The sequence below is a fragment of the Elephantulus edwardii genome, unplaced genomic scaffold (assembly GCF_000299155.1).
Source record: "Elephantulus edwardii isolate Elephantulus edwardi_28Jun2011 unplaced genomic scaffold, EleEdw1.0 scaffold00062, whole genome shotgun sequence".
Taxonomy (NCBI): domain Eukaryota; kingdom Metazoa; phylum Chordata; class Mammalia; order Macroscelidea; family Macroscelididae; genus Elephantulus; species Elephantulus edwardii.
This window is the reverse complement of record NW_006399812.1, coordinates 14,748,024-14,773,760: the sequence shown is the minus strand read 5'-3', so window position 1 is coordinate 14,773,760 and position 25,737 is coordinate 14,748,024. Positions and strand designations below refer to the sequence as shown.

General features: G+C 40.6%; 1 protein-coding gene across 1 annotated transcript in view; it reads right to left on the bottom strand.

The window, feature by feature from the left end:
* Positions 1-25,737, bottom strand: part of TDRD12 (tudor domain containing 12) — a 91,296-nt gene that overhangs the window by 3,712 nt on the left and 61,847 nt on the right. Inside the window, exons 13-23 of the mRNA XM_006887870.1 lie at positions 25,460-25,616; positions 24,406-24,533; positions 22,817-23,008; positions 21,951-22,079; positions 19,654-19,874; positions 16,533-16,632; positions 8,513-8,700; positions 7,444-7,654; positions 5,838-5,930; positions 2,570-2,724; positions 1,759-1,896 (exon numbers count right to left, since the gene is read on the bottom strand). Coding sequence (XP_006887932.1) covers positions 1,759-1,896; positions 2,570-2,724; positions 5,838-5,930; positions 7,444-7,654; positions 8,513-8,700; positions 16,533-16,632; positions 19,654-19,874; positions 21,951-22,079; positions 22,817-23,008; positions 24,406-24,533; positions 25,460-25,616 — 1,712 coding nt within the window. The remainder of the gene's footprint in view (positions 1-1,758; positions 1,897-2,569; positions 2,725-5,837; positions 5,931-7,443; positions 7,655-8,512; positions 8,701-16,532; positions 16,633-19,653; positions 19,875-21,950; positions 22,080-22,816; positions 23,009-24,405; positions 24,534-25,459; positions 25,617-25,737) is intronic.

The window sequence follows — 25,737 nt, the reverse complement described above, 5'->3', positions numbered from 1 at the left end:
GGGTGTTGATTGCAGATCCAAGCAAGACGAAATCATCAGCAGTTTCAATCCCTCGTCATCCATCATGATTTTGCCAGTGGTAAGGAGCTTTGACATCTTGATGTTTGGCTGCTGTGGTTTGTTTTTTTTTAAAAAAACCAAAACACTGAAAAGATTTTAATTTTTCATTGTTGCACATTTTCTTTCCCCTCCCCTAGTCTTCTTGATCTTAGGGTGCAATCCACAGGGAAGGCTGCAGTCTTTGATTTCTGCAACAAGAGCTTCAGATCCCCTTCATTTTCAACAAAGTGTGTCATCTGCATAGTACAGGCTGTTGATGAATCTTCCTCTGATACTGAAGCCATATTCTTCATCAGAGTCTGGCTTCACAAATTATTCACTCAGCATACAGACTGAGAAAGTATGGATTAAGGATATATATACCCCTGACACACATCCTTCTTGCTTTTAATCTCTATAGTTCCCTTGGTCTGTTAGTATAATAGCTTATTGGATTACTTAATAAGTTTCAGCCTTCCAATTAAGTCTTTTCTTTCTTTCTTTCCCATTGAATGACCTTTTGCTTTCTTCAACTATGATGTCCCTAATGTCACCCACAACTCTGGTCATTATTGTTCAGTGAATAAATCTATTCTTCAGATGACTTCTAAATTTAAGTGGGATATACTCCAAGTCTGATACACTCATGGGCTTGTTTTAATTTTCTCCACTTCAATGTGAACTTGCACATGAGTGACTGAAGACTTGCCAGCAACTGGTCCCTGGTCTTACTATGAGTGAGTCTATTGAGGTTCTCCAGTGTCTCCTTCCACAGATTGGGGTCCTGCAGGCCTGGAAGCTTCTCTCCATGCATCTAGTTAAGACAGATTCACTTCAGGGAAGCAGCTCTTCCTCAGTTGTGTTCTGAGTCCTTTCCACATTGAAGCCTGTTACCAGCAATACAGGTTCTACTGGAATACTTCTGGCACACGGAATAAAGGAAGGAACATGTAATGTGAAAGAATGTGGTCAGGGTTCATGATTTTTGCTTTTCTCAAATAAGCATGGTTTTGTCCTTTACATGAGCTGTGCAACTTTCCATCATTTGGCATTTTATATACTGTTCTAGTTGGATGATTTGTATTTTTTCTCTAAGCCTTTCATGTCCTTCTACCTCCTCCTCTGAGTACAGCATCCGAGATTCGTGGTTCTAGTCCACCAGCTGCTCTTGGAGAGAAGGACGGGCAATCTCCTCTTGTGCAATTAACTGCCTCTGAAAACCCACTAGAGGGTTTTCAGCTATGGGTCATTCTAACCCAAGTGTAAATAACAACAGATAAAGTCCCACTGCTATTCATAAGGTTTCAATGGCTACTGTTTTTCAAAAGGAAGGAGTGAATTAGTTTGTCCTGAGCTGAAAGCTGATCTAGTGTGAGTGACTCTATTAATATTTAAACTACTGGGAGAGTGGCTTCTAGCATCAGAGCAGTACCACCATCTGACAGACAGACAGGTGAGTGGAATAATTGTACACCATGTGTAAAAGTCTCCAAGCTGTACACATAACATCTGTTGTGCCTTTCCTGGATTCATGTTATACCTCAAAGAATAAGAAGTGGAAAGCACAAAATACAAATAAATAAAACACTGCAAGCAGAACTGTCACACCTAAGAGAAGGCAGGCCACTAACTTTAGTTCTGCCACTGTCTGGAAGGTTCTAAACAAAACCAGCAAGAAAAATATTTTTAAAATATTCTTTTCAGTTACTGTTTGAATACCTATACTGACCATGCTTTTGGTCTTCTGAGTTTGTCTTAGAATAACTGCCTCTTTGTGAACCCTCGTCCTCTTTCTCCGAGCTCTGCAGACCAGGAGCATCTTCTGCTGAAGAAGGTTTCCTAGACAGAAGAGGCAAAGGTTAAACAGACTCTCTGTAATTTGAGGAGATGGTCACATAATAGGGCTCTCTACAGAAGCCCGTGTCACTGTTTCCCATGAATGGCAAGAGCGGTGTCCAGCGGTCACATCACACACGTCTACAGGGGCTGCGAACCGCTCCGTTCACCTCTGGGCAGCGCTACTCCTGCAGGCCCCACCTGCTACAACCCTTGTAGGCCTTCATTTATCAGAACTCTGATAGATGAACACTTCATAACACATCCACAGGTTTTAAACACAAGAACAGGGGCTCTAACTGCAGAGGGGGAGTAACTGGACTGGGGCATGAAGAGGTCTCTGGGTCACGCACTTTCTTCATCTAGGCTGCTCACATGGGTGGCTGCAGAAAATCCACCACACTGGGCCCTTCTGTGTGGACTTCTCTGAATGTGTGCTGTAAACAACAACAAAATCCCTTTCTGTAGGAGATACAAGTGAAATAAGGTATAATAGTCTACAAAAAACAAAGGTGTAGACTGTGTTACAGATGAAACAAGAATCAGAAAAGCATGATAATAACTGAAACCAAGATGAGGACTCATTATACTATTACCTCCACTTTCATTAAAAAAAAAAATGCCTGCCTGGGCTATATTTCTAAACAGCAGATGCTCCAAAATGAAGAAAACAAAAATATCCACTTACAAAATTTCTTCAAAAGTTGGCATTTTCGCTCCTTTGCAAGTTTTTTTCAGTTGTTCTATATGTTCTGAATTATCAATGCCCATTCCCATGGACAAAATCTCAGCTCTAATATTGTAATCAATGACAGAAGTTCTCAAACTTGAAAGTTTTGTAATGTGCACCTTAAAGGAAAAAACCCCACAACATTTGAGGAATTACAACTTGAATTTTAAATGAAGCACATTCTCACACAGTCTCTTGCCCTCTCCCCAGAATGTTTAATGCCATCTGGACACAAAGTCACAGTGGACAAGTGTCCTACTGGTAATTTTCAGTATTTATTGCCAAGGTCACATCGGAATCATCCAGTGTCCAGTCCCACACCCCAGCAGTATTATGAGGACTGGAGTGAGACCAAGGTGAATCCTTGAATAAAACTCACAGAAAACGCCAATCCATAATATTGTAACTAGATTCAAATTCTTAGAATTTTATCCCAAGTTTTATCAGGTAGAAACGTCAATAAATTCCTGGTTATATTGTGCAACGTGCTGCCCCTCGAACCCTCCTGACCGAGGCAGCTAAGCATCCTGAGGAGACAGGCCCTCGTTAGGGCTGAGCCCGCCCCCAGCAGATGGCTAGAAATGGCCAAGACCACGGCTGTAAATCCTGGACGGAAAGGGTCTTCTTAGCAATCAACATTCTCATCCATTTCAATTTATAAAAAAGTATATTGTGTGCTTTAACGTAAAACTGTATTAGCATAATTTAATATAAAATTAAGCAAAGCTTGAAAATCCACAAGAGTCTGCTGCTACTGCTGAGGGCGTGGACACAAGACTGCATGTCCCTCAGGTCAGAGTGAGGGGAACTGGCTCGGCACCCTCCTACGTGGACACTGTCAAGGATGAAGAGAAGTGCCTCAAACCAGGGGTCAAGCTGTGCCGAGTGGAAAAGCAGCACACGTGGAAGTCCGTGCAGCCTCCAGGGTGCCAGCAGGGCTCTGCTACCCATTATTCTACAGCTGGGAACAATCTCACCAGGGAGATTTTCTGGTGCTTCATTCTCTTAGCTATAGTGTAATAAATTCCAGTTGAATGAAGTTTTGTTGCCCCCTCCCTTAAAGGGTAATTGCAAAATTATTAATAACACAAAGCTACCTGCACTGGTAATTTCTGTTGTTGGTGTTGACTGCCACTGAGTCAAGCACGGCTCATAGCGACCCTATAAACAAAAGACCTGAAGCCTTTCTATAGCTATCATCATTTCTCTAAGTTCATAGAGTTTCCAGAGGCATGTTGTTTAGGGAGCAAGCCTGACTTAATCTGGGAACTCCACCAAACATTATCCACCATGGGTAACCATTATGGCAATCTGACATATCAATGGCATCACAGCAACCCCAGGTTACCTCAGTACAACAAACTGACAGACCAGTGCTGTACCACTTAGAAGAATGTTCCTCCAAAATATTACAACACTAGGCCCAGGGCCTTCAATACCAAGGCCCTCCCTCCTTTGTTGATTTTTGTTGTGTTGACTCTAAACAAGAGGCTTAAATAAATAAAATTAAAATTACAAAGGCCCTCCAGGAGGTCTTGTTCTGGTTGAGGGTCTGGTGTGGGATGTTTGGTTGTTTTTTTATTTAAGCCTCTTGTTTATAGAGGCAACACAATCTCCTGGACAGCCTTTGTATTTAAGGTTGGGCCTTTGTCTCCAGTATGGAGACTCTGAAAGGTAAGTTTTCTTGTTTCGGTTGAGGGTAATTTCTACTTTCTCTTAAGAAACTGTTTTTTTTCCTCCTATTTTAAAATCTTATGCTCAAACTTCTCTTTTTAAGTGTTAAGGTTTTTCTAACGCTATAATCTTCAGTAAAACAATTTTACAAGAACTAAATTCCTTTAAGTCTTAAATTTTAAGTCTAATATAGCCAAAATCTGAACTTAAAACTCAGGATTGGGCCACAAGAAGGGAGAAGATGTGATGGTGTGAGGAGAGGCAAGTAATGCCAGTCAGCAGCTACCCTCTCTGCCCTCTAGCTGACTTCACAAGGCATGAAGCCTGGGGTCTGCTTTGCTGACTGGTAACACTAAGAGACCAAAACAAGCCCTGGAGCATAGCAAATGCTTAATTAACAGCTGCTGCATTAACAGAGGAGAAAATATAAACATAATAAAATTACTGAACGCTTAAGGACAGAAATCCTTGAAATTAGAAATCATGTTCCAAGACCCTAAGAGCATCTGCAAACTTAAAAAAAAAATAAAAAGAAGAGGTGGCAGATTGCTGCCCTTCTTGTGCAGGGAGTTCAGCACTTGGGTGCTGATCACAGGGTGGTCAGCACCAGCCCAGAGCTCACCCTCCGGCAGGCAGAGGTGCTAAATCACACAGGAGGAGACTTTCCATCCTTCTCCCGTCAGGTTGGGGCGGTGGGAGGGGTGGGGGTGGGGGGATTGTGTACCAGAGAGGGAGTGTTTCTTTTACTTTTGAAAGAGGAGCGAACTGGGCGGGGCGGGGAGAGAAGTGCAGCAATGCATGAATGGAAATTCAAAATCTCTGTAAATGTTCATTAAAATTATTAAAAAAAAGTTAGGCAGTTCAAATCTAACAGCTACTCTCTGGGAGAAAACCAGAACAGTCCGTTATTGTACAGATTCAGTCTTGGAAGCCCCATGGGTCACTACCGACTGGACAGCAGTGAATCTGTTATTCTGCTGTGAGTCTCATGCAATATTCACATAAAGGCTCTGTAAGGGTTGGGTTGTGAGCAACACTTAAAAAAAAAAGAAAGAGAAGAGAAAGACTGAATAGTAACTACACTGAATAGTAACTACTAGAGAATGTCACCCTCAGTAAGCATAATTTCATGGTTTCGGTTGTATATGAGTTTATGATATGCTGCATTACTAGGTATTATTAAAAACATTCTTCTACTACAAATCCCAAATGATACGAAAAGAACTTTTGCCATAAAGTAGAGCCCCAAAGAAGATCCCTTTATGTAAGCTCTGGAGATGTAGTCCGTAGGGATTTGCACTGTCATCCCAAAGGTTGTGCCTCTCCGGTGCTTTGACTCCACCACAGGAGAAAGATAAGCAATCTCCTTTCTCCAGTGCTGCAGCCTCTGAAAACCTGCTGGAGGGTCAGCTAGGAGTCAGCTGGTTCTGACTTGACAGCAGTGACATGTGAGGCAAACAGCAATTCAAACTACACATGCTACTGTCTCTAAAAGAATTTAGGGTCATTTTAGAGGTCTATTTAAGTACAGATTCATTTTACAATAGTAAATACTTACCATTGGATCAATCCAAATGGTATTTCCCAACACCATTATCACTTTGGCATCATGCAACTTTCCAATAATTTTATTATGAATATACCTAGTAACCTAAAAACAATGCTGAAGTTATTGATCTGAAGGTTCAACAAATGATCTTATGTGTGGATAAGATAGTTTACGCAGCTCTGTGAAAAAAGGCATTTTCTGAGCTAGGCTACAGAGGACCAGGACCAGCCCTCTTTTGCTGCTAACAGTATTTACTAAGGCCAAGTGCAGAAAGGGACATGAACTTGCCCTAGTTCTCAAGGAAGTGAATTCCAAGAAAAGAATGATCTTGGAGCTCTAAGAACAGACAGATCTCTGATGCCGCCTGCTCCCCACTATGAACGGCACATCCTGTCTCTGCTATTCAACCACAGATCTATCTGTGGCAGAACATTTCTGTGAAAGCTCAATGTGAGTGAAGAGGAAGTGGCTCCTGCTGCCCTGGACCAGAAGGCATGAAGCCAGGCCCTGGAACTGAGGTGCCTTTTTACTTCCGTTCTTAAGCACAGCTGTAACATACGAGACCTGCCCCAGCTATTCTTCAGGCTTATTTTAACTCCAGTAAAGGAGAGCTCTGGTGACCAAGTTTTACCGTTAGGTAGTCAGTTCTGCCTTGACAGGACACAACAACAAAAAAGTAGAGCAAGAATGACCTGGCCCAGAATGAAAAATGGTTTCTATTCTCTTGAACTTCACAAAGACGTTTGCAAGAACACACAGAGAAGTTTCCCTATTTCTTAACAAGGCTGCTCTTCAAAAACACAGTTGATCATCTCAACAGACCAAATGTTTCCTGAGGAAAAGCACAATGACTAGTTAGTGGCTAAGTCCTAGAACCTAGCATAGTGGAGCACACAAAGGCTATTTAGTAAAGGCCATTTCTGCTAAACTTACAATAATAAGGCTGTGCATCCATCATATATTGTAGAAACAGTCATTTGTTCTCAACATTGCTTGTTTAGAACAGTTTCCCCCTTTGCCAACTCAAAGTGCTTCTTTCATAACCCAGTAACCAAATGACGTAAGATTTAACCTTCCTTTAAAGAATCATTATTAACATGACCCCTGGGGCTCCAATGAAGAGCTGCTGAGGGCTGGGCCTCTCTCCAGCCACGTGGAGAGCCACACGTGCCCAGAGAGGGCCTTGCCTATGTGCCATGACTTGGCACAGGCTGCCTTCTCTGCCCTCTGTTCTGTCCCTGGCACTCCACAGGGTTCAAAAGCAATGTGCCTTCCCTGGGAGCTGTCTGAGCCTCTCTCTCTATTTCTTTGCCCATCCTCTTGATTTCAAGAGAACTGTCCATCACATGTATCTCCTCTCACTGAGAACCCCAATTCTGTAGGCACTTAACACTATTTCTTATTAACAAAACTTTAACGTCATCATAAACCATATTGTAAGCCTATGAGCACTAGTAATGATAGTGACAGTGGCACGTCACTTGATTCCTTAGTGAGCATTCTGAGATAGGTTCTGTGAACAGCAGCTGCTAGTCAATTCCAGCAGAATGTGAAGCCTAACCGGCAAACACTGTGCCCAAATTCAACACTCTATATAAAAGGCAAAATAACTCACCTTTGGATTCCATTCAATTTCATTGTCAGCAGGTTTTACTCTACAGACGATAAACTCCACAGCTTGTGGGGGAAGAGTGTGGAAACTTTCTGGGAGATGAAGCAGTTGGGCTCTTGTGACAAGCCCCATCCTGCCTTCATCTATGAACTTTACAAGGACATTAGCCAGGGCCCAAGTGTCCTCTTTCTGGCTCATCTCTATGACCTGAACCCTGGAGAACAACGGCAGAGTTAAAATTGACACAGATACTCTGGGAAAGGAAATAATCTTTGTCTTAACTCACTCACCATGGATAAAACATTCACTTTAGAAATTAAATAGTCGAGGCCTTCAGGAGCACTTAGAAGTGATTAATTTAACTGCAATGTTGCTGTTACCAATTTGACTCATGGCAACCCCATGTAACAGGACCGCCCCATGGAACTCCGAAGGCTGTAATCTTTAAAATCACCAGGTCTTTTCTTCCAGGATGTTGCCAAGGTCCCTTCACTTAAAATTTTGTAAGTAGAAAAGATGGGCAATACTTCTGAAAAGAGTAAATCCCTTTCATGAAGACAAATAGAAGTTAAAAAATTCAATTTTTCTGAGTTTTCTGAGTTAAGGTAGAGTCAAACACAGCATTCAAGGGAACTGATTAAAATGAGGCACATATATTAAGACCGTCCAGGCTAGAGCACCAACTATGCCACAGAGCTGACCTCAGACAACTTGCAGAAGCTCTTCTAGGCCTAATGTGCTTATGTATAAATGGATTTGACAGGAATTTTTCAAGACTTAATGCAGTGAGGATCTAAGTGTAGGAGCACCCAGTGCCTGTTCAGTCCATGTCAGCTGTTGTAGCGTCATGTGTGCTCTGCACTCAGGTCCCAGGTTCAAGGTAACTCACAGAGACCCTCCCCTGGATTTCCGAGACACTGCATTGTTAGGAGAGGAGACTGTTCGTTTTTCTCTCACAGAGTGGCTGGCAGTTTAGCAGGTGAAGCACTACACCACAAGTGAAAAGGGATTCAATTCTACTTCAAGTTATCTTGCATTTTACATTTTAAAGAGGAAATACATGGACGCTTACCTGTAAAAAAGTGTGTTTTCTGCTAATCCATATAATCCAAATTTCTCCACCTTTTCTACAACTGTTTTATTACTGGAATTCTTAAAATATTCAGTCATTTCTGCATTAAGAGTTTCATAAAGAGCCTCCTCTTTATCAATTATCCGTCCAAAGTAATTGGTTGCATTTGAAATGTAAAAAGGTATCATCTGAAATATATGGAATATACATCCAGAAAACCTTAATAAAAGCCAAAGCTACACACATTTCTTATCTGTAGAAATCAGCAGTTTAAAGAAAACCAATTCAAAAACCAGCAAAGTAGTAAAAAACCCAAATAATTTTATGACAGTCACAACTAACTAGAATTTCACTTTAAATTTAACAGAAGTGGGTTTGGACACATTTTATTATTTTTACAATTTGATTATTTAGTGTTCCTTTGTTTATTTTTAGTTACACATTTATAAAAAAATACTTCATAAACAGCACCCCTGTTCCTTGAGGGCTTTCTGGTATTAATGCCACAAGAACAACTTCATTAAGAACCCACTTCTGGGGATGGCTGCACCCAGAGGAGCTTTCTTGGTGTTTGTGGAAGGTGGTCTCCAGTTGTGGTTGGTTGAAAACAGCAAGGACTGTTTGCCCTGTCGCCATGCTCGTTGAGTAGCCTCTCCAGTGGCATGCATGTAGATCCAGGTCCCTCTGGAGCTCAGGGGGCAGCGTCAGGTGAGAATCAAGCTCAGCTTCTGGGAGGACCCTAGGTGGAAATCCTTTAATCCTTACAAAGGAACAGGGATCTTCGGATTATTCTCACTGGCAAGCAACAGAGTTACTCTGCTCAGAGCAGTGGTTCTACCAATCAGTCACTTTTTTTTAATGGCCTAAGTCCCTTGAGGGCACATAGGACTAGGGGTTTTTGAAAACTTTAATTGAGATGTTCACTAAAGTCTAGGAATAGTTTAGGAAAATGAAGTTATCAGGAAGATGGTTAAGCTATTTATCCTCTCACTATCATACTCCCCTTTCCCTATCAGTCTATCTTATTAGTACTTATCCTATCATGCTATCTATCATGCTGTCATCCTCACTGGCAAACAGAGTTAGCTTTAATATTTCCTTACATCTACTGATGTCCTCTGTAACTTCAGGGCAAGTGGGATGTGTCTTAAACAAAATATGTAAGAATGGTTGAGTGGAAAACCACTGTGCTATGTAAGCTTTCAGTGAAGTCATAATAAAAAAGTTTTACAAGGGAGGGAAAAAACCACCCATTTATGCCAGCACTGGACAGAGGGTTGCAACCACTCTCAGAAACTCATGGGTAAACAGCATGGCTGTGATCAAGATAACAAAATTCCTAATGTATTCTTTCTTGCCCCACACCGGTTCTGGAGTGGTGGTGGTGTACCGGTGAACTGACCCACAGCTGACCCTCTGGCGGGTTTTCAGAGGCAGTTAAGTGCACCAGAGGAGACTGCCCATCCTTTTCCCATGGAGCAGCTAGTGGCCTCAAACTGTGCCTTCAGGATTGCAGTGCACTTTCTTCCCACTAGGCCACCAGATTAGAAATGATGGCATGACAATTAATAGCCTAGAACAAGGCACCAGGGAGAGAGAGGAAAATGCATGAATAAAAACCAATCTTTTTGTGAACTTCCACTAAAAACCAAAAGTAAATAATTTTTTTTAAGAGATTAAAAAAAAGGGAGGGGGAACTGTAACTTAAGCTTCACAGGTGAGCTTGCCCAGATAGGAGCTCACGCACGTGAGGGCGGGCAGGTATGCTGGTGCCTGTGGGAGCCGGCAGGACGTCAGCATGCACATGGGTGAGCGCATCAAGAGGACACTCCGGACAAGAGAAGGAAACACACCACACAAAAGCACAGAGGGCCTCATGCCCATACCGAGAAACGGTTATATGATGGATGCGTCCCAGGTGGGAGGTAAGGCAGGGCTGATGGTGTGTGGTACTCTTTCCGTGCCCCTCTCTGATTTTATCACCTTCCATCTCCCTCTCTCACCGCCAAGCAGCTGGGTCTACAAACACACCATGTTTAGTTCCTGCATTTGGGCCTCTGCCTGGGAGGTTCTTCTCCAGATCTTGCCAGGAATTCTCATCATTTGGGTCTCAGTTCAGTTGATTTCTCACCAGAGAGTTCCTTCCAGGGTATAATTTCCAACCCTCCCAAACCAGGACACTATTTAAGATTGTTCACAGCATTTATAACCATCTAGGGCCTTCTTTTCACAGACCCACTGCTGACCACCTCCACTGGAATGCCAGTCCAATGAGAACAGGGAACAAGTCAGGGACGGAAAAGGCTGCGGACCATCCCCTGCAGGCAGTGCACAGTCCTCCTCCTGCCTCCAGATGCTTCTCTCCCAGTGGAGTCTGCTCTCCCACTGGCCCCTGCACAAGCCCTGTTGATGTGACTGTGACACTTGCTTTATGCTCAAAGGAAGGGGCAGGGCATATTACACACACCACCACCTTTTTTTTTTTTTTTTTTTAAAAAAAAGTAAATATAAAAGACAGCAGAAAGAAAAAATAATGTGCTAAGAGTGATTGTCTTAGGAGGCTAGAAAGATTCTTTAAAAAGATCCTACCTTTAGATCTTTTGCAGAGTGTTCAAAACATTCTGGTTTGGTTGGTCCTTTTCAACGTCCCAGGAGACTTATCAGTTCTAAGTCAATCAGGAATGTACCTTGTCCTGCCTGTTTTGATCCCACACCTCTCAAGATTCCTGCATGCGGTTAGAAGCGCTGCAGCCCGAGTGTATGTCTCTGGCCATTTTGAAAATGATCTTCAGCAGGAAGACAAAAGACGGCCAACCTGTGTCAAGCAGAGCTCCTTATCTCACAGCCTGCCTTCAGACAACCTTGAGTCCCTTTGAGTCCCTGTTCTACTGCATTTATTACTTTTTCAAACTTGAGTGTCTGTTCACCACTCTGAAAGCCCCGTTTCCATGTGCAGAATCTTGTTCCAGAGCCTGGACTGCCAGCTAAGGAAACAGAGGTAGATGGAGCCTCAAAGCACGGTCAGCCACTCCCACTGGACTCACGCACACACACACCTTGCAGTCCAGAGGGCAGAAAAAGTCATGAAAGTATCTTCTAACTGAACAAGAAGGCATGCAGCTTCAATTCAAGACCACCAGTAAAGTGTTAAAGTGGGCTCCCCTTCCTCTTCATCTCAATGCCCCTGTTCATAAAGAAGCAGGCACAGACTGTGTCCCTATTGCCAAGTGAGAAACCCACAAGTAAAAATGACTCTGTTTTGTTTTTTTAAATCACCGTTGGACTATGCTCACCATTACCCTGTCTTTTCTAGTCCTCGCCAGATCTTTCTCATTTCCTTTACCCAATTCCTCCACCCAACAAATTGTGCAACCCTGTGATTTCATCCCTATCCATCCTCACCCTTTTGCTCCTCCTCTTACCCCCTTGGATCCCCATCCATGTTTTATTACAGTAAAAAAGAAGAAAAGAAAAAAACACCGAACTCCTGCATGTAACTAAATCTATTGTTTATGACCACAGGACATGAAAGGTAAACTACATTTTTAAAACATTTTAAAAATAAAATGTAAATTCCACTAACATCAAAAGTATGAAGTAGTAGGGATAAATTTAACACAGAAACTCAAGATCTGTCTGAAAAATTATGAAACATTGCTTACAAAAACGCAAAATTACCTAGATCAACGGCCTAAATAAAATGACCTACATAAATAACCTAGATAACTGGCCACCCACCTGTCTGTCAGTTTGTCGTACTATAGTGACTTACATATTGTTATGATGCTGGAAACGATGGGACTGGTATCATAAATATCAACAGGATCAGAAATATTGGACAATTATCAGCAGTGTTTACAAACTAAGAGAGACTAAAAGGCCTGTCATCAGTGTCTGAGGCAATGAGAGCAAACCTTACGGATAACTACATCACCATACCCTGTGTTCAGGGCTGGGAGATGAGCCCTTACGGTTGGGAGGCACTAAAAGTAAGACTGAAGAAGAGCTTTTGGGCTTCTTATGCTAAGGATACATGGCTCTCAAGGAAAAGTAACAGCTGAGCAATGATGCTGTTGTGTGAGTCAGAACCAACTCACAGCGGACCCTCTGGAGGGTGTTCAGAGGCTGCACAGGAGGAGGACGCCAATCTTTCTCCTGCAGAAAAGCTGGTAGATCTGATATATGTGCCTTTGGGTTGGCAGCACAACTCCATACCACTAAAGCCACCAGAGAAGCATGGAATATACCAAGTATGTAATCAAGAAAAATTAAGTTGTCAAAAGTAAAATCAACACTTAGGTCTGATGTCTCAGGCAGTGTTGTTAGGTGCTGTGGAGTTGCATATGACTCACAGCAACCCACATCTGAACCCTGTCCTATCCTATGCCGTCCTTTTCAACTTGAGCCCACTGCCACAGTCACTGTGTCAATCAACCTCAATGAGGGATTTCCTCTCTTTCACTGATCTTTCCAAGCATGCTGTCCGTCTTTAAGCAATAGCCTCTCCTAACAACATGCATGCCCAAAGTATGTGAGATGAACCTTCATCATCCTAACCTCCAAGAAGCACTCTCACTGTATCTTCTCCAAGACACAACCGGGTTTTTGTGAGTTCTTCTCACATACCACAACATGATAAATTCATCAATTATTCTCCTGACATCCTTATTCTCTGTCCAGTTCTCAGATGCAAAGCAGGTAACTGGAAAAACCAGGGCTTGAATCAGTCTTCAAATTGATATTATTGCTCTTCAGGACAATCCCAATGCTATGTGCATCTCTCGATATTCATCTATGATGATGCTGCCTATCATGATGAACTAATGTTCAGTGTTGAGAATTTTTTAAAAATGAACTGCTATTGACCATTTTAAACTCACCAGTGCTAGATCAACTCTAGTGAGAAGAACAAACTGAAGAGAAATGGCATTGCATTAATTAAAAAGAACATTTCAAGATCTATTCTGAGGGACAATATTATTACTGATAGGTTATATCTGGCTGCTTTCCAGTTTGGGAAGATAAGTGGAGCAGCTGGATTCTACAAAGGTGTGTTCTCCGTTTTGGTTGAGGCTTGGGTTGAGACTGTTGCTCACAATTGGGTGTGAACTGATTGGATTTGGCCTCGTTTTTTTTAAAAAGACATTTGGGCCTGAGGACTGATTTTAATTGTCTTTAGTCAAACATTGTTCTAAGTGGTACGGCACTGGTCTGTCACTTTGCTGTACAGATGGTTGCTGTAATGGCAAACTCTGTGACACTGATGTGTCAAATGTGATAATGGTTACCCATAGTGGACAGTGTTTGGTGGAGCTTCCCGATTAACCAAGCTTGGAAACAGGAGTGGCATCCACTTCCAAAATAGCTTGTCTCTAGAAACCCTATGAACTTGGAGAAATGATGAAAGTTATACAAGTGTTTGGGTCTTTCGTTCATAGGGTCGCTAATAAGTTGTCTACAACATGATGGCACTTAACAACAACATTTAAATTATCTCTTAAAGCACAACTGACAAATATTAACAAATTAATTTTCACCACCTTAACAAATGAAGTCCCATAAGCAAATGAAAATTCCTAAATGTTTTATTACTTCATATTATATTAAAGTAGACACTACACTGAGAGGAAGCCTTTTCCCAGATATAGCTCGTTTTCAGTGGTGAGAGGGAGGCTCTACAATGAGATGAACCAACACAGTGGCTTCAAGGGAGGACTTGGGCACAGGAGTGACTGTGGGGAGGGTGCAGAGCCAGTGTTGTGCCTGCTCATGCATGAGGTACCTAGAGGGCAGAGATGACTTGGCAGCACTTGACCAAAAACTCTGTATCATGCTAATGGACAAGAAGACTCAGTGTTTTTGAAAACTAATTTCCCCTCAAATTTAGATTCCATACAATGCCAGTCCACATTCCAGAAGGCTTCTAAATATAAACTGGCCAGTGAATTCTAAAATTTTATATGGGTATTGTAAAATCAGCAAAGACAATGTGGGGGTGGTAGAGTTTTAACTTCTAATTTCATAAAGGAGAACTGTCCCCAGCAGTAACATGAACTGTACCAAAATAATAGTCACAAAGTCAGACACGGGACCCTACTCTGCTATACCCACTTGTACTAATCACCTGGTTCATATATTGTTTCGAGTTGTAGGATTTAGTATGGAAAAAGGTTAGGCGTGGGAGGGCAAAGGATATCACAAAGGTTCAGTTCAGAAATAAACAAAAATATCTGGTTTTCTTAATTGCCCAGCAATCTTTGTGTCACAGCAGTCTGAGTCAGTTCTGTCTGTTTCCAGGGCTCTGTTAGTTTATGCCTCACGGCAGTGTCTCCAGTCTGACTAGCTCTCTCTCTCTCATGTCAGCTTCACAGCTCTTAATGATCCACAAGGTGTTGGTTAATAGCAAATTACGTGTACACAGTTGAGGTAACTAAGACCACAATCACAGGGCGCTAAGGGTGGCAGATGGAATCTCAAAAATGATTTTACTTACACATTCTCATCTGGCCATGTGGTCAAGTGTGTGACACAGTGGTGGGTGTGTGCCATCAAATTGGAAGTGACTGAAAGCTGACCCTCTGGCAGGTTTTGAGAGGCAGTAAGTCACATGGAAGGCTACTGTCTACCCTCCTGCGGAACAGCTGGTGCACCCAGGTGCCTCTGGGACTTCAGCACAGTTTCTCATCACTAGACCACCAGAGCTCCCTAAGGCGGTGCAGGAAATCAAAAAGCTTATCGCGATGGGAAGGTCTGCTGTTAGGGACCTCTCTAAAGTACTCAGGAGCAACAGTGTCTCTCTGGAGACTGATACAGGCCATGATATTTGCAATCGCTTGTTATGCATCAGAGAGTTGGACAATGACTAGGGAGGACAGAAGAAGAGTGGATGCTTTTGAGCTGTGGTGCTGGAGAAGGGTACTGAATGTACCCTGGACTGCCAGGAAAACAAACAGATTTATCTTGGAGAGGATTAAACCAAGCTACTCCTTGGAGGCAAGGATTCTGGGGCTTCATCTGACATACTTTGGACATGTTGCCAGGAGGGACGGGTCCTTGGAGAGGGACATCATGCTTGGGAGGGTGGAGGGCCAGCACAGGAGGGGAAGACCCTCTATGAGATGGATTGATTCGGTGACTGGGGTAATCGGGATGGGTGTGTCAGAGGCGGTGCGGTTGGCGCAGGATAGAGCAGGGTTTAGGGCTGTTGTGCATAGGGTCGCTATGAGTCGGAAACGACTCGACGGCACATAACAACAACACCACCACCACAGGTCTGCAGTCAAAACAATACTGAAGAGGAGTAAACTGGAGCTTAGTTAGCTATTCGCAAGCTATTCTATAAAGCTGGAGAAATGAAGCCAGTGTTGGACTGGTACAAAAACAGGCAAACAGACCAAGGAACAGGAAAGATAACTTTAAAAGGCCCACAATCATACAGGCTCCAGGTTTATGTCAAAGAGGTTGCTAGGTTCCATCAATCTGACTGTAAATCACTCACCATGGGAACCTAAAAACAAGATTGAAGTCTTGTCCTCCCACATGCCATCCTCCTAACGCCATGCTCAACCCCCTGCTGTAGTCACTAGGTAAATCCATCTTGTTGAGGATCTGACTCTTCCACTGACCTTCTATTCCAAGTATGATGCCTTTTTTAATGAACTGGCCCCTGCTGACAACACAGCTCAAGTATGAGCAACATAAGCCGCCTTTAAAGATCACCTTCTCATGTTGTTTTATGTGCTGCTGACTCTTAATGGACCATCTTACAGGTTTTCAGAGGCTGTAAGTTATGTGGGTGAAGACAGCCCATCTTTCTCCCAAGGAGTCACCGGTGGATTTTAACTGCAGACTTTTCAGTTTGCAATATAGTTCTCAACCAAGCACGCAACAAATAAGTTCTGATTTATTGCTACTACTGGAAGTCATGATAATAGTCTCATAAGAGTCTGTTATTTAAAAAGAAAATATTCATCAAAATAACCCTTCATCCTTGCACAAAAAGATTTTAAAGAGAACTTACTTTAATGTATCCAGACATTGGCAGAGCTTGGTTAGATAATTTCCTTGGCATGTCCATTTCTGGATTAATATAGTGTCGATCAGGACAGACTCTTTTGTTTCTGAGGGGAAAAGAAGACAAAAAAACAACCTACAACTAGATTTTAAAAACAGGAAAAAACTCCCATCAACAAACGAATGGCTAGAAAAGCTGTGGTATAGTCACATAATGGAATACTACGCTGCATTGAAAAACAAGGAACTAATGAATTATTATACAAAATGGGTGAAATATTCTGAGTGAAATATCTCAAGTCACAAAAGGATAAATACTGCATAATGCCACTGTTGTAAATTGGGACTGACATTGGGGTTGGGGGAAATTAAGAAAAGAGGGGATAAATAATGTATACACATTGGAACAGATGAGAGCGAGATCTGTTTAAAAGGGATATATGATTAGGTACTATTGTCATGACAAGAGTCCAGATGAAAGCTGCATACTAGAGTGGACCTGGGGTGGGGGGATTGTAACAATGAAAGTTTAGGGTTTTTTTTTTTTTTTTACTTTTCAAAAAGAAAAGTGATCTGGGAGAGGGGGTGGGCAGGGCAGGAAAAAGGGGGGAAAACCAGGAAAAAACTAAACTAATAGTTTCTGTGAATTTTTGAAGTATTATTTAGGAAAATGATCCTATAATCAAAAGTTGAAAGCTTCTGTTCCAAATACCTTTAAAGTTAAGTAACCACATTAACACTGCAGATGGCACTGACAGTGCATGAATAAATGGAAAATGATCTTGAAATATAAATAGCAATGAACAAAATTAAAGGAAATAGTTACTTTATCATTTTTGTAGTTATCCTTAATGCATCCTTTAAGCGAGCAAAATACACTTGTAAAATAAAGATTCTTTCAACAAAATATGCCACCATGACCCACAATAAAGGTCAATTAACCTCTCAACCAGAAGTTGGAACTGTAATGTTATTTCCAAACTGAGAAATGGCAGAAGTTCCAGTTTTAAAAGTTAATATTCTACTTAAAACGTAACAAAAATTACTGCTAATAACATGCCCAATGTGTCAAAATTTTAAAAATTTACAACCAACAGTTACAATTAAACTGAATTTGGTAAACATGTATCAGAAGCTTATCAGCTATGCCCAATATCTGTCTCTCACATGCTGGCATTATGCACAGATCAGTGTGAGGTGGACCTTCATGATTACTAAGAAGAGATTTTTCAAATACCATAACATGAGATTGTTGTGCTGCACCTCTGAGTCAGAATCGACCCACAGGTGCATTTTCAAAGGCAGTTAATCGCAGGGGAGGAGACTGCCCATTCTTCTCTTGCAGAGCAGCTGGTGGCTTTGAACCACATGCCTATGGGATTGCAGTGTAGCTTCTTTTTTTTAAATTTTTACTTTATTATTTTTGTGTGAGTGTACCGTCAAATCAGATCTGACTGGTACAGGAGGAGATTGTCCCTCCTTCCCCGCAGAGCATCTGGTGGATTCGAACCGTGCGCCTCTGGGATTGTAGCTGCAGCTCCTTACCACTAGGCCACCAGAGCTCCCCCCATGCAGTGCACCTTCTTGCCACTCGGCTACCAGAACTCCACTTCCTAAACAACATGCCTCTGCAAACTATGAACTTTGATAAACGACATCAGTTATAGAAAGGCTTCAGGCCTTTTGTTCACAGTGTCGCTGTGAGTTGTGCTCCTCTCAAGGGCAATCAACAACATAACATGAGATGCTTGTGAGAAGAAAAAAGCAGCGGCAGCAGCAAACCCAGGAGACCAGTTTGAGACAGAGCTGTGGGATCAAGTCTATAAAGTGAGAAAGTGGAGTGCTGCTGGAAAAGTAGGTGTCTTTGGGCATTTATCCAGGAGCTAGGTCTACCGGCCCACCAAGACAGGGCAGAGCACCTTCAAGCCCAGGCTTGTGGTGGAGTGCCAAGAGAAAAATGAACTTTGTAACACTTGCCTGAGCCAGGCAGAGGGCAAGACTGCAAGGCCAAAGGTCAAAGAAGAGGTCTACCTGTAGACTGCTCTGAGAAGAGGCTGTTCTGACTTAAGAACTGTATCCTGAGTGTTCCTGAACCTGAGATGCACACTACCACTTACCTGCTACCTCCGAAATCCTAAATTCTGTCTGACCACTGCAATGAAATACTGAACCCATCATACTAGTTAAGTGCTATGGAAGGGATGGCTGATGGTAGAGTTGTCAAAAGAGAATGTCTAGTCTGGAGGGGCACGTCTGAATACAATGGAATCTTTGTGCTGCTGATGCTGTTGGTGATCAATGTAAAGAAGTGGAGGACAAAATTTCACACTTACTTCTTGATGAATAATTCTACTGCTAAGTACACACCCAAGAGAAATGGATAGAGTGTCATACAGAAAAACATGTACAAGAGTATAGCAACAGGAAGACAGACACACAAACTGTGCTGCATTTATGTAATACAAAGCAACAAAAATAAATCATCAAATATTGCTGCATTTAACAATACAGATGCATCCAAGAAATATTCAGTTAAGAGAAAAATGTCAGACAGGAAAGGAGACATACTGTACAATTCCATTAAGGTGAAGTTCAAAATATGAGCAACATCAACAAAGAAATGGATAGAAAAACTATTGTACATTCACACATGGAATATTACACAGCACTGAAAAATAATGACCTAATAAAACATTATTTATGATGGGGGAACCTAGAGGACATTATGCTGAGTGAAATATCTCAGTCACAAAAGGATAAATACTGCATAACACTACTGTTATAAAATATGATTGACATGGGGAAGTTGGGGAGGGAAAGTATAAAAAGTGGACAGATATTGAACACTACATTAGAACAGAGGAGGGGAAGAACTGTCTGAAAGGAATCACAAAAATTTTAAAATAAATTTTAAAAATATTTAAAAATATGCATAACACTAATCCTGATATTAAATTACTTCTCTGAAGGACATAACTAGGGAGGTGAGTAACAAACCTTTGTAAGGTGCTCCATCAGAAAGAGCTAAGTGGTTCACACAATTCTCAGGAGCGAATCTCATTATCTATGCATTTTACTTTATGTTATAGGCTAATTTATTTTTTAAATAAACAAAAACATTGACTTACTTGCAAAAACCAAATGCCTTAAGATATGGACAAAGAGGTCTTCTGGCTTTTTTATCTTCTTTGGCCTCCAGAACTCCTTCAGTAAACTGGTACAGCTCTGAGGGGATTTTAGCATCTGCTCGTTCTAAGTAGCGCAGGACACCAACTGCATGACATGCATTTCTCTCCGTCAGCAGCAAAATTGATTTGGTTTTATTATCTCTCTGTTCTGCAGGAGAGCCCTTAAAATTGGGGAGGATAAGGATCACCTGCATCAGCCTACACTGTGACATTTTGGATACTCTGAATTTGTCAACATACAGAAAAAGAAAAATGATCTTAACTGACCTGTTCAGTTAAGCTCTGAAAATGATCAGACATGCAATACAGACGTCCACCAAAAATTCTGGGTGAGGAAGGGAAACTGAAGTGGATCACACGCGTGGCATCAGTGATGGCCAGGAGTGGTATGCAATCATCAGTCAGAGCTGCAGAAAAGGAGGCCAGCAGCACCCTGTGAGCAGTGCACTGACCACACCTCTGCAGGCTGCTTACCACACTTCCTATATGTAAGAAACTTGTTGCCCACAAAATCGACAAGACTTCTTTCCAAGAATCACTGTCTGACAATGCCACAGCTTCATGAACAGACTGGTTAAGTGTCTTTATATATTTTTTAAAACAAATCTAGCTGCCCATGTTTTCACTTATTTTATGTATGTAGATTTTTTTATACTTCTAGCATGGAATGCAACTTCTAACCATGTTTCATCTTAGGTTTCCGAGATAAAAATTACTACAGGGTATAATATCTTGTTATATATATCTGTTTAATTTTGTATTTCTTTTTATTGAGATAGTGATCATCAATCTAGAACTGCAGGGATCATATCTAGATGAAATGTTACTATCTACTACTCAGGGTCCTTTTGTCCCTCAGGAACCTACATCCACTTATCTTGAAGTTACTGTTAATTGTAAAATTAACTATTATATTTCAGTAAACATGAAATGGTCTCCTAATATGGACAGTGTGTGGTCGAGCTCCCAGTTGTAAAACAGGTTTGGAAGCAGGAGTGGCACCCACTTCCTAAACCTGCCTATGGAAACTCTGTGAACTTGGAGAAACGACAATAGTTATGGAAAGACATTAAGTCTTATTCATAGACTCGCTGAGTCATACGAGACTTGACGGCAATCAACAACAAATATAAATTAAGAAATAATAATAGCTCAGTGTTCTCTAAATATAATAGTAATTAAAACACTCACCCAATACAATGTGAGAACCAAAACTTAACTTTTTCTTCCACTGTTCTAAAACACTTTTTAAATGAAAAACCATTTCTTTATGCATTTTCAAGCAAAATATTGAACTGCTTTCTACTACCTAAAGATGAAATCAGAGAGATCAAGTCAGTAAGACGTAAGCCCAAAGCCAGCAATTGACAATACTAAAACCAAACTCATTTTTATCAAGTTGATTCCAACTCATAGTGAGCCCCTTAGCAGGCAGGACTGCTCCATATGGTTTTCTGTTTTCATTTTTACAGAAGATGCTTCTGTGATGCTGCCAGCTTAATAACAGAGAGCAAACTGTTTGAGTCACCCAGGGACCTCAAGTATCAATTCACACCACTTTAAACTACCCGTCAGATTATTTTCTCATTGGCTAGTAGTAAAAAAAAAAAAAAAAAAGAAAAATGATTATACAGGTATAAAATACATATCCAAAACACTATAGTCTATTTTAAATCTTGAGCAAATGAAATTTTTTTGCGAAAATGACGTTCCTTTCTTCTTTAACATATGCATACATAATTGCATGTGTACATTTATATATATGCACACATACATACCAAATAGATGGTACTGGTGTCAAGAGATACTATTTTACCACACCTTTGTGTAGGTGTAGTTCATTAGTGCTAAAAGAAACATGACTTAGACAATTTTTTTTCTGGCTACCTGATCATACTTTTATTGCTACCCGATCATACTTTTATTGCTACCTTTTCTATTTTCTTAAAAGGATACCATCTATATATTGGTATCTACTCATTAATTAAAATGCCTTTCAATGTTCAGCCTTGACAAAACTGCAGAGCATTGTTCCTCCCACCTCAGCAAGAGAATGTCATGTCAGTATGAAGTCTGGTCCCATCATCTGGGCTGCTCCTGCTACCAGTACCTGCCTGCAGATGGTTACATTTCATTTCCCTGCCACATATTCAAATACTCAGTGATCTGCTGACAGCCCAAGAGTCCTCACAGTTTAAACAAAAAGGGAGGAAGGCTTCACATGTTCAAGTGCTTACCTTATACACCATTTCTGTTTCAGCTACAGAACAGGTGAAGATCAAGGTCTTTTGTGCCTGATTTGGGATGAAGTCCAGTGTTTGCAGCAAGGTAGAGGTTTTCTCACTTTCTAGGCAAAGATGTACTACCTGGTAATGAAAAACAGGAAGCATGGAATTTTTAAACTTTTTTTCAATCTCAGCTGGGGATGTACGCACTCAGTGACTATTTTTTAATGCACTGTGTATGTCCCACCACAACTCCAAATATGCTGGAAGTATTGATTTCTGAATCACAAATAAATTTTGGCAAGTCAACAGTTCATAGATCCAAAATCAGCAAATAATGAGAATCAACTAAAATTTACACATTTCTCTTTACTGAGTAGTGGCTTTATTAACCCGTGTTCTTATTGCTGTTATGTGCCATCAAGTACAATTCATAGTGATCTCTAAAGAATCGCTCTGAACCTTTTCTTATTTTGAGCCAGTCACACTCTCTCTGACACACCTGTTCCCATCATCACAGTTACTATGTCTATCCATCTAATCCATGGCTTTCCTCTCCTGCACTGACCCTTCACCCTTTCAGTCATGGTGTCCTTCTTCAAGGACTGGTCCCTCTTGACAACATGCTTTTAAAGCCCTCAAAGTTCATTTTTTCAAAGTAAATTATTATTTTAGTAGAAAAGACCATCTGAGAAAGTAATGTAGGTTTAATACATGTTCAGGTTTGTAAAAAAGAATCAAAGTTCTTTTTAAGAATATTTTTCTACTTAGCCATAAAATAAAGGCAAGTGTTCATGTTTGCCCAATCCCACACTGTACATAGACATACAGAATCAAGGTGATGGTCACACACCACCCCGCCCCATCCTCATCCCTACCTGCTGGACACTGCCATAGAGAGCAGCCTCTTCCATAGCTGTGATCACAATGTAGGGATCATACATGAATTCTCTGATTAAATGCTCTATATGTTTGTTCCAGTGAACTCCAACCGCGACAATCTGATGTGGTACTGATTCCCTCTCTTCAACCTCTGTATTTTTTTTAAAGTTATCTAATATAGCAAACATCTGGAAAAAAATTAGTAAAATTAGTCTCATTTTTATTTCTGAAGGGAAAAAGTTAGTTTAACAAAACATAAATCACAAGATACTGTAAACTTTCTGTTCTCAAGATTAGAAAGGTCTTTCCAAGCATAAAAGAAAAAATAAATCATGTTAAGATTAAGGTCATGAAAACATCATAGTAAAAAAAAATGAAAACACCAACAACATATTTTTGGTAAAGACAGGTGGACAGAGATATGTAGAGATATATCTCAAAGGATTAGGATTCTTATATAAAATTTCTTAAAGTTTTTAAAAAAATAGAAAACAATGTATATAAACTCTAAGTAAACCAGTATAGAATAAAAATTTTATAAAAAAGAAAATATAGATGATCTCAGCAGCAAAAAATAAGTAAATGAACACACTATTTTTAAAGGAATGGATACAAATAGATATTAATATTCCATCTAACATGTAATTAAAGGAAAGCTAATTAAGCTACTAAGGGACCACAGTTTGACAATGAGAGATTGCAGGTTGTGGTACAGAACTGTCAACCTGTCTCTGCTTTCAGAAAGCAATGTACCAGGATGTACCTTTTCCAGTAAGAACTCAAGATCTTAGAGGTATGAAGGAACCCTGCCCAGGCCCACAGAGTCTGGACTTAAACATAGGGCCATCATCACTCCCAAATGAATGGTCTTTGTCACCGTATTTTACTGTTTACAACAAAAGCCTTAGAAGTTGTATTATTATTCTCCTCCTAGGAGATTCCTAAGGAAAATGTGCAGAAAACAAGTGCATTTTCAGTCACACTATGCTAAATCGTTTCAAGTACGAGGATTTAAAGTAATTTTTATTACATTCAGGAATCACTAACATATGGCCAATATCAACTATGCTACAAAAAGGTGAGTACTAATACAATGTTCTCAATGGACAGATACAACTTACAAAATAGGACATAAAAGACAGTTTTGATAGTGTTAAATACTCTTATAAAACAAGAAACGTTTAAAAGGAAATACATCAAAATAGTAAGTCCTGCTACCTCTGAATGTACTATTATTGAATTTTGTTTTAAAATGTCTTTTCTATTTCTCAAACTTTTTTAGGATAAAAATGGTTGCTTCCATAATCATAAAATAGTAAAAATATTTTAGAAAACCTTCCAATGAAGAATCCAGAAAGTAAAACCTTTAATAGCAAGAAGAAAATTTCAGATAAAACATTTTATCTTAATTAGATGTTAATAGGAAATTTTAGCCTGTTTCTTCCCCAACAAGACACTTTAAAACTCCTACAAGTGGGCGACTAGAAAAGAAAAAATATGCACACAGAGATGTATACATAGACACATATATGCAAACACATTTCCCTCTGAATAGTGGAATCATCTAAATGGATGTCATACTTACTTCTTCATAAGCTTCATAGAACAATACTTCTACTTCATCCAAAATCAGGTGGCAAAGTCTAATAAATAATAAACTTTGATATTTAAAAAGTCTCATAAGACTATGAGGTGTTGTAACAATCACATCACCTACATTTAAAAGAAAGAAAAAAAACCCCACTTTAGAAATCCCAAAAGTTTTTCTAAGATTTCCTTTGATGAAATTTCACGCACTTTCTATTAATGTCCTCTCATTTGACAAACAAAAAGATGTTTTCCTAAGCCTAATAGGTGAGACCAGAGAACCTGTCCAGCTAGGCTTCTCACTACACAGATTAAACACTTAACTACACTGATTACATTGTAGTTCCAACAAGTTTTTGAACTCCTTAACAGGTCTGCCTTAGAAAGGGTGAAACCAAGCTTCTCCTTGAAAGCAAGGGTTTTGAAGCTCCACCTCACCACACTGGGCACGTGGCCAGGGGGAACTAGTCCTCTGAAAAGGACAATATGCTTAGAAGGGTAGTGGGATAGCACAGGAGAGGAAGACCCCAGATGACAATAAATGGGTAGGTGTGTCAGACTCACTGAGACTGTTTCAGGTTAGGGCAGGGTTCAGAGCTCTTGTACATAGGGTTGCTGTGAGTCACAGGCAACTTGATGTCACATAACAACAACAAAAATGGAAGAGTTTTAGTTGACACTATGTGACCCACCTCTGACAGGTATTAAGTGCGCAGTAAATTATGGGCTGATTTAAAGTTCCCTCATTGAAAGAGACAGAAGTCATGAAAAACAATGTATATGAACTTTGTAAGTAAACCAGTAGAAAACAAAATTATGTTAAAAAAAAACAAAACACAAGCACAAGCCAAACAAACAAAGCCTTCAGGCTTTGTAACTAAAACCCAGATATTGTGCAGTTAATTCTGACTCATGGTGACCTACACTCATTGGTAACTGAGCAACGAGACCTGGACTAACAAGCCAGGTATCATCTGTGGTCTCACACCAGCCTGGACAGTGGTCTAATGTCTTCTGCAGGAGAAACCAAACCACTTGTGAAGGATGCTTACAGCCTCTGGGAAGCTTCATGTTTTTGGCTTCATCTTTGTGGAGTCCAGTTGCTAAGAGCATAGGATGAAGAGGCCTGGAGGACATGCTGTAGTCTCCCAATAACTCAAAAATAAATTGGGCCTTTTTCCATCCAGGGCACACGATTACTGCAAGAGGCTACAAAGACAAACAAATTCACTTAATTTGGAACAAAATCTAAGAATCAAATATTTGAAGAATTCATAACAGCTCCTTATACAAAGTAATAACTGAGTAAATGAGAAAAATGAAGTTCTGA